The sequence below is a fragment of the Alligator sinensis genome, unplaced genomic scaffold, assembly GCF_000455745.1.
Source record: "Alligator sinensis unplaced genomic scaffold, ASM45574v1 scaffold899_1, whole genome shotgun sequence".
NCBI classification, from domain to species: Eukaryota; Metazoa; Chordata; order Crocodylia; family Alligatoridae; genus Alligator; species Alligator sinensis.
In genome coordinates, this window is record NW_005842614.1 from 851,197 (window position 1) to 859,423 (window position 8,227).

The 8,227-nt window shown below is 42.3% G+C and overlaps 1 protein-coding gene across 2 annotated transcripts in view; it reads left to right on the forward strand.

Annotated features, from left to right (window-relative positions):
• Positions 1–5,062, forward strand: part of LOC102384061 (dynamin-3-like) — a 104,908-nt gene extending 99,846 nt beyond the window's left edge. The window contains exon 6 of one of the 2 annotated variants that reach the window (XM_006033248.3): positions 4,940–5,062. In XM_006033248.3, the coding sequence (XP_006033310.1) occupies positions 4,940–4,976 (37 nt within the window). In that variant the 3' untranslated portion in view covers positions 4,977–5,062. Of the gene's footprint in view, positions 1–2,406 lie in introns of both variants that reach the window. The other variant, XM_006033249.3, reaches the window with a different exon arrangement.
• The last annotated feature ends 3,165 nt before the right edge of the window (positions 5,063–8,227 follow it).

An 8,227-nucleotide genomic window follows, 5' to 3' on the forward strand; every position in this document is an offset into this window, starting at 1 on the left:
CACTGTTTGTTGTGGCCCCCCCCCCCCCCCGGCTCAGCAACTGGTGCCTCCTGGGTTTGCATCAAATCTTCAGATTTGGAATCAAATCAGCATCGAATCTTCAGATTTGGATTCAGCCAAATCGAATCAGGGACAGTGATCTGAATCAACTAATTGAATCACTGTCCCCGATTCGGACAAAATCCAAATCAGATAGGGCTCACTTCACACACCCCTACTTCATGGGGCTACATCAACACAAATTATATGTTCATTATCAGTAGCTTTTCCGTATGTAAATGGCAACTCACATTCATTGCAGATCCTACTGACCACACCTTTAGCTTGGTTTTTGGAAACTGCTTTAACTTAAAATTTGCAATATTTATTAAAAAAATATAGGGTAAAGTCTCTAATTAAATCTGTTGGAGACAGCTACATTCTGAAAAGAAATTGATTAGAATCAATCCAGGTTTTTAACATTTTTGCCCCTAAGGCTAAATCTTGTGGTGTTCAGAGAGGACTGACTCTGACTTGTAAATCTAGAGTAACCCTTACTGTAGTCATCAGGGTTAGTGGGGTAAATCCTGTGTGAGCAAGATTAGAAATAGACCACACTAAATCTTATTAACCTGAGCACTCGTTGCCTTGCACTTTGTCGCCATTTGCTCCTCTGCAACATGCATGTGAAAAAGTCAAGATGGTGGTATCTTTAATGCGATTTTCACTCACTTTGCACTAACATGACAAACAACAGAAGGTGCAGAGAATCAGGCTCATTGTTTTTATCACACAAAAAATTATGTTTCATCTAAATCGCCAATCTTAACTCTGATCCCTCAGTGAGTAATGTTCTTTTGGCAGTAATCTTAAATATAAACACAACACAATACCCTCCTGAAAAGAACCACAGCAATTATATGCAGGCATGTTGATTAGCGTCAATGGCAAATACAGGTAGCATTTTACCCAGTGGGCATGTCTACACGAGATGCTACATCGCTGTAGTGATGAGCTATGTTGCTGTAGCAATGCGCTATGTTGCTGTAGTGATGAGCTATGTTACTGTAGCTTGTTGCTACTGTGCACTAACATTGGAAACGACCCATGCAGCACCAGGACTGCACAGTAACAGCAGTCACTGTGCAGTCATTTAGTACTTGCTTAATCAAGTACTAAATGACTGCAGAGTAACAACGGCACAGTCTGGCGCACATGTAAACGCACCCAGTATTTACTTTTCAGAACAGACTATGTAGCCAGGACTTTTCTCAAGAAGCAGCTGTTCAAAACAGTGCTGCAATATGTTTTTAAAAGAACAACAAAACATTTACATCTTATTTGCTATTTTGAACTGCAAAAAAGCAAAACATTACATTCCAATGGTTCTTTTTTATTGCACCAGGATGCAATACTCTGTATTTTAATATGCAGCGTGTTTAATACATAGCATATGATGATATAAGAAACTGCTTCTGCCAATCGATGAATATTCATCTTATAACAATGGTTCATTTTCTTAAGTTATACAGTATGTAGAACTTAAATCTTTTATGCATGATGCCCCTGATTCTTTTTAGTTCCTCTGCATGTGCTCACCAGGAACAGCCGTAGCAGCCTCTCCCTGCATACCTGAAAGAAAGCAGGGCAGGTTGCCAGCATATCCCCTGGCATTTGCTAGGAGGGGAGTTGCTGTCTGAGATGTAGGCAGCCTTTCTTTCCCCTTGCAGTCCAAGGGCACTTATACAGTAGTATGCTAAACCATAGCCATGTCTGAGTAGTATGACAAAAGGCTGCTTTACCTTGTTTAGTCTGATTCTAGAAAAGCTCAGAAGACAGACCCCAGTGGTTGATTCTCCTCTTTACATTCCCATAGGGGTGTGAAGGGATTTGGGAACTTGTCTGGCTTTGAGGATGAAGAGCTGGAACAATGACTCCTTAGTTCAGTGATCTCTGTTCCAGTCTTTATTGGATGGCCATCTGCACAACCACATATAGTTTGGTTTCAGGATGGTGTTCATCCATCATTTTAATTAGATGAGACTTAGTCTCAGCATGGAGAGCATACGGCTGACCCTTCAGCTGAAAAGATGCAATATGTCAGCTTATACCGTGACTAGCTCTTTATCCTTAACCTGAGGGATCCCTTCCTAATAACAAGATTATCCATTAAATGAACAATTAATATTAAGATAGTTAAGTGTTAATATATATTTACTTCATTGCTTGTCTTATTGCACTTTCTATATACGTCTCTTATAAAGGAAACTTTTATTATAATAAGGGACATGTATGTCTTGTATGTGATGACATTTTGTGTTAGAATATGGAAAATATACTCTATATTAGAAACATCTATTTAAAACTATGTGATATTTTATGCAGAAGTTATTAGGTAGACCTGTTTTGTTTTGTTTTTTCCTCAAGGACTGAAAACAACTGAATTCAAAGCAGACCTCTTTTTTTCCATCGGTATTCGTGAGGTGTTTCACATGTCTCCTTTGGTGGCTCATCTCCTCCTGCTTTTGTCTCTGAATCCATTATTACTAAGTTCTACATATAAGACAATAGAACAGCTCCCTTTTGTAAATGGACATTACTCTGCCTATCTTTCCTCTTGCTTTGTCTGCAGGCGAGTTGATACAGATGGCTCCTCCCGTCCAGACAGTCCACCACTGTTGCTTGATATATGATTTGTTCCATGTTGCCTACCATTTGTGTTTTGCTTCCTGGTTTGTGTGTTAATCCTTTCTGCTTTTCTAGAATGATGTAAACACTGTCTTCTTTTTTTTAAATAAGAAACAAGTGCTCTGCTTCTCTCTGAATTTTGCTCTGTATGTAAATGCCCTCATTCATTTGAGCCAAAACATCTGCCATTGGCTTTGTAGAATGTAAATGATTGCTGGTGTTGACCTTTGCGCACTGTGAATGGATTCCTGAAACCTCAATCATTACTGAAGGTCTTATACACCTGCTGTAAAATGTTATGCTGCATTTCTGAACGTAAATAAATTGAAACAACCAATTGGCTTTTATTATTACTTTCGGGAGGTGCATGTGTGCCTCTCCTGTCTTTCAATGCGTTCTGTGCATGCTGCATTCTTATCTTCTGTTTGGTTTTCTTTTAAACAGCTCAGTCTCTGGCAGTATTGGTAAGGATTTACCATGTGAGTGTCAGAGTTTTGATTATTAGGCAGGGGTGGCATATTTCTGGCTCTGAGACAGGACAGCAGATTCTACCTTAAGTCTAATTTGATGCTGTTCCAGTGGAATGGACCACTGCTGGGCTGTCCTACTAGGAATTTGGGGTAACTTTTTCCAGCAGGCCTTTGGAGGGTGTTGCTTAATACCTCATTAAATACAGCTCCTGTGAACTTTCTAGCTGAGCAGAGGGTCAGTGTGAATCCTCAAGAGTGCAACTGGCCTAAATTGGTATGGTTGCAAACTCTGCCCAGGGTGATTATGTATGTGCAGATGAATAGAAACATCCATCTGAGTTCCCATATTCCTTTTCTGAGTTAGCGACATCTGATTAACTAAACTTGGTACCCAGAGGAGAATAAATGGCTTCTACTGCATAACAAATAGTAAAAGTGCAAATCTAACTAGAGTCTGGGCTTAAGTCCCTGAATCTTTGGCTTTCCTGGGGGAATGGGCCACCCACAGTGGCACTTTGATAGATGAAACAGGAGAAACCAAAGATGGGATGAGCACAGCAGCAATAAGCACATAATCTCCTCATCAGAATTTACACTGTTTGCCATAATCATTGCAGGCATTTTTGAGTAGCTTTAATGGACTGGGGCAATCTTTGTTTTCACACAAACCTTGTACGTCTCATTAGGAGTTTGTTGCATGCCTCTGGTCTAGCTGTCATACACTAAGTGTCCCAGAGTGAGAACTCACTTCCACGCAAGCTGACAAGCTGGTACATTAGTGCTGTAGGCTTCTCATCATGGTGGTCAGCTCATCTCTCCAGCTCCAGATGGCAAAAAGATCCAGCATGTTGCCACTGATTGCTATGTATCATGCTGTAATAGTCTGATTGCTCTTCCTTTGCCCGACCTTGGCATTCTCCCATTTTGGTGTCTCCCTATGACAGAAGGATAGCAGTTTTTATCATAATACCCTTCCCTTTTACAAAACAAAGACTTTCTGCTTTACAAAGGTCTTCAGGCAGCCTGAGCAAAATTTACCTTCAAAGGAGAACCCACTCTAGCAGTACTGAACAGAAGTTAGCATCCAGCATGGTAATCCATGTAATTTTATAATTGTAGTGAAACCTTTCCCCAGAATATAACTTACTGCAAGAAAATTAAGGAAACTTCTAGGGCTACTGATGTTGCATTTGTCCTGGGAGATACCATTTCACCTCAGGGTATCATTCAGACATCAATGCCTGTTGTCCTGGGACACACCCTGAAAAGGTTCATGGGATAAGAAATACTAACAGTTTGCCCAGGACATCACAAACTATGTCTGAACAGTTATCCCAGGATTATGTTATTGAATCAGACAGGAAAATGGTGGCGCATTCAGGGCCTCACTAAGCCCTGATTGGAAGGGCAGTGTGTATACACACCAATCCCAGGACTTTTTTGTTCTGGGACAAACACACACACACAACTTGCCTCGGGACAAATGCAACACCATCTGTTCCTAGTTTATGCAGCAGTCACTATGACCCTAGTTTGTTTGTCCTTATTCCAGAGGATGCGGTACCCTAGTGACAAAAGTGGGGGCTTTATTGATAAACAGCTGATGCCAGTATTTCAACCACTAGTCTTCCTCCCCTTCCCTTCCACCCTCCGCCGTGCACATCCTCGCCCTTTTTACCTTAACCAAGTTTATTCTTGTAGTTTGGGATATGGGCCATTTTAATGTATTTTAATCTTTTTTTTACTTAATTCTCCACCACCCTTCCCCATGAATGTTGGGTTCTTTTTTGTCTTTTATTTAGGCGGCCTCCTCCAGCAGTTCCAGGAAGATCATCCTAACACAAACATTCCATCTCCTTTGTATTAAGCACAAGCCTTTTGGCCAAATGCTGGTTAGTTTGCACTACTCTATTTGTAAATGGAAGATGTTATTTGCAGATGTCAATAAGAAATCTGAATGTAAAGTAAAATAAAAATTCTGTTTGTAAAATAAGTTTCAGTGCACAGTTTTTCTATTAAACCATTTTCTTCTTCCATCAAAAGCCCCTGTGAGCAATTTTTGGACTGTGTTGAACCCCTGCTATCTAAAATAAAGAGGACAGGACATGCTGCTGAGATTCCATCAAAGCTTCTTGGAGATATCACACACTATGAGACTGTAGCGCACCAGAATACAATGATATATCTTTATATGTTTGGACACTTCATAAAAAGAAGAGACTGGCAGCTAATCACAGATTGCAACAAAACCTAATGCAATAAAATGACAAGGGACAGAATTATTACAATCTTTTTTTTTGATGATCCTGTACTATGATGATCAACAAACCAGAACTTTTCCAGCCCTTTTTTTAACTCAGTCCCTGGCCCACCAGTGGACTCTTTGGGTGTGTACAGACGTTCAGGAATGTTAGGGGGAGGTTAGATCAAGTTTAAAATGCCTCCCCAATAAAAGGTAAGTCAGGATGGGGAGACAAGCAGGGAGAGCTTGGGGGGTCAGGGGGTAGATGGGGTCCACAGGGGGGTCAAGGAAGTGGGGGTTAGTGGGTTTTGTGGTAGAATTGGGGGGGGGCAGGCAGCATCCACAGGAGGGATTGGGGAATTGGTGGGTAGGCAGGGTCTGTGGGGGGTGTTGCTGGAGTCCAGAACATTTGGTAGGATCAGGGAGGCTCAAGGTTTCGCACAGCGATAGGGAGCTCTCTTCCCCACCCCCCCATGACCAGAGGCTATTTTTAGCCCCTGGGGCCGAGGGGGCTAAAAGTAGCCTGGTGCCAGGGAGGAAGTGGGGAAAATGCAGCTTTACAGCTAGTGCTGGGCTGGCAGCTGGGCTTTCCTGGCCCCAAGGCTGCGGTAGGAGCTGTACAGAAGTTTGGGACAGTTAGATCAATCTAAAAATGGCCGGCCCAATCTAAGTCAGGTGTATGTTAGAGGCAGGGTTAACTTAGATCAGGTTAACCATTTTTAGACCAATCTAACTGTCCTGAACTTCTGTACAGTTCATACTTAGATTGGCCTAACTAGTGTAACATCTGCACCTGGGTGAACTAAGTTAGCTCTGGTAGCCATTTTTAATGTAATCTAACCTCCCCCTAACCTTCCCTGAATGCCTTTGTGAATGGATCCTCTTGTAGAATCACAGCCATAATGGTTCAATGCATTTATCTGTGGTCTTTTTAATACATCTTGCCCCATGGCAAGTAAGAAATAAAATGTGGATCTTCATGAAAAGATCCTGTGTTTCCCTTCATTGCCAAAAAGCTGCTCAGTTTAGTGAGGAGTTAAAATGTAACCTGAAAGAGGCATTAAAGAAACTGTCTAGGGAAGGTAAATCTGATGTTTCTATTTATTTTTTTTTTCAAATAGAACAACAGGATGACATCTCACAAAATGAATATGCAAACAATGTGTGACTGATTGTGCACAAGTAATAGCTGCAGACCAGAAATGAATTGAGGACACAGAGGTATTTTTTGAGAGATGCAAATACAACATTTATTAAGAGAACAAAAATAATGAAGTAATAATGAACCAAAAAGCGCTCTACATTTTCAGTCCTGCAAAAGCTGCATGTTAAAGTACAAAAAATCTAGACTAAGATTTTTCTTACCAGTACTGGTGTCAGCAAAAGTATAGACAAGGCTCTCATGGCCACCACTTTTCCTCCTGGTGTCAATATTCAGACCTGCTCTGGGCTGGCCCTGATGACAGAGGCTTCAAGCAAGACATGAGGAACTAGGTGAGGCTTGTTTTAACTAGAGCTTCTATCTTCGCTATCTCTAATGGAACTGTACTGATAGTAACAATGGGAAACTTTTGTTGCAATGCCCTAATGTAAACTAGGCTGGGGAACAAAGCAGGGTTTTCATCCTCTGCATTGGTTCAGAAAATAGCCTAAATACCCTGTGTGTACACATCAAACTCATTCATTGTAGCTGAGACCAGTTCTGGTAAAGGTGCTGAACCAGGCTTTGTCTTGCCTGAGCTAGTTTGAAGGGTCTGGTCCTTGTCCACGTTGAGCTTAATTCCCTAGTTGCATCCAAAACCTGTGCCTTGCTTCACCTGCTTCTGTAGCGTTCCTATAACAGTAACCTGTTCTAATCCAGTGCTGAGACCTTTTGCTGCCTGAGAGCTGCTAATTATCCCTCTGCCTTCTCAATTATTTTCAGGTCCTATATTGGCTCAAATGACAAAGAACTGTAGGGAGTGGGTAGGTGTAAACTCAGTGAGAGGGATTTGTTGCTTCTCCTCAAACAAGGCCCTTCTGATCTTGGGAAAAGGGAACAAATAAAGGCAAAAGGGCTTCAGTTTACCTCCTAGGGACAAGTGAAAGAAACAAGTGTGCTGAAATTTGGAGAAGAGCAAAAAGAAACAGGTAAGCATCATTCATAATGGAGGTGCATCACATTTAGGCTGAATGAGAGATTCCAAGAGCTGGGAGACACTCCTCTAGCATCCAGGAGGTGGGAAGGGCTGGTGGTTCCCAAAGGGTGGAAGGAGACAGGGGCACAAATTCCCTTTCCAGCCAGGCAGTTTTCTGTGAACACTGGTACCCCAAGGGCAGAGAGATGGAGGGAGAGTGGAGTTGTAAATTATTTACCTTGCCAAAACTCTTAACTGTGGGACTCACTGTCCCAAGTCATTGAGGTAGAGAACCATGGAGAATTTGGGGGTTACAGAGCTGGCTCTTACAGATTATAGAGCTTGCAGTGATGGGGGCACTTGCCAGGAGGTAGATGTGTATCTATTTGCATGTCTCTGCATGCTATTTAAGTGGTAAATGCTAGGCCTATGCAAAGCAGCTAGTATTCACTTTGGATTCAGATTCGGCTGATTTGAGGGACAGTGATTCAATTCGGTGATTCGAATCACTGTCCCAAATCGATTTGGCCGAATCTGATTTGGAGATTCAGCTCCTGCCAAATCAGCCAAATCTCCGACTCACACAGGCCCCATCCCCTGCCTGCTCTCAAGGGCTGCCCCGTCCACCCCAGCTCCTGGCTCTTTGAAAAAAAGGCCCCTACTCACTAGGTGCTGCCAGGCAGGGGGCAGTCCCTGCTGCCCCCCACTGCCCCATGAGATACGGGGGGCTC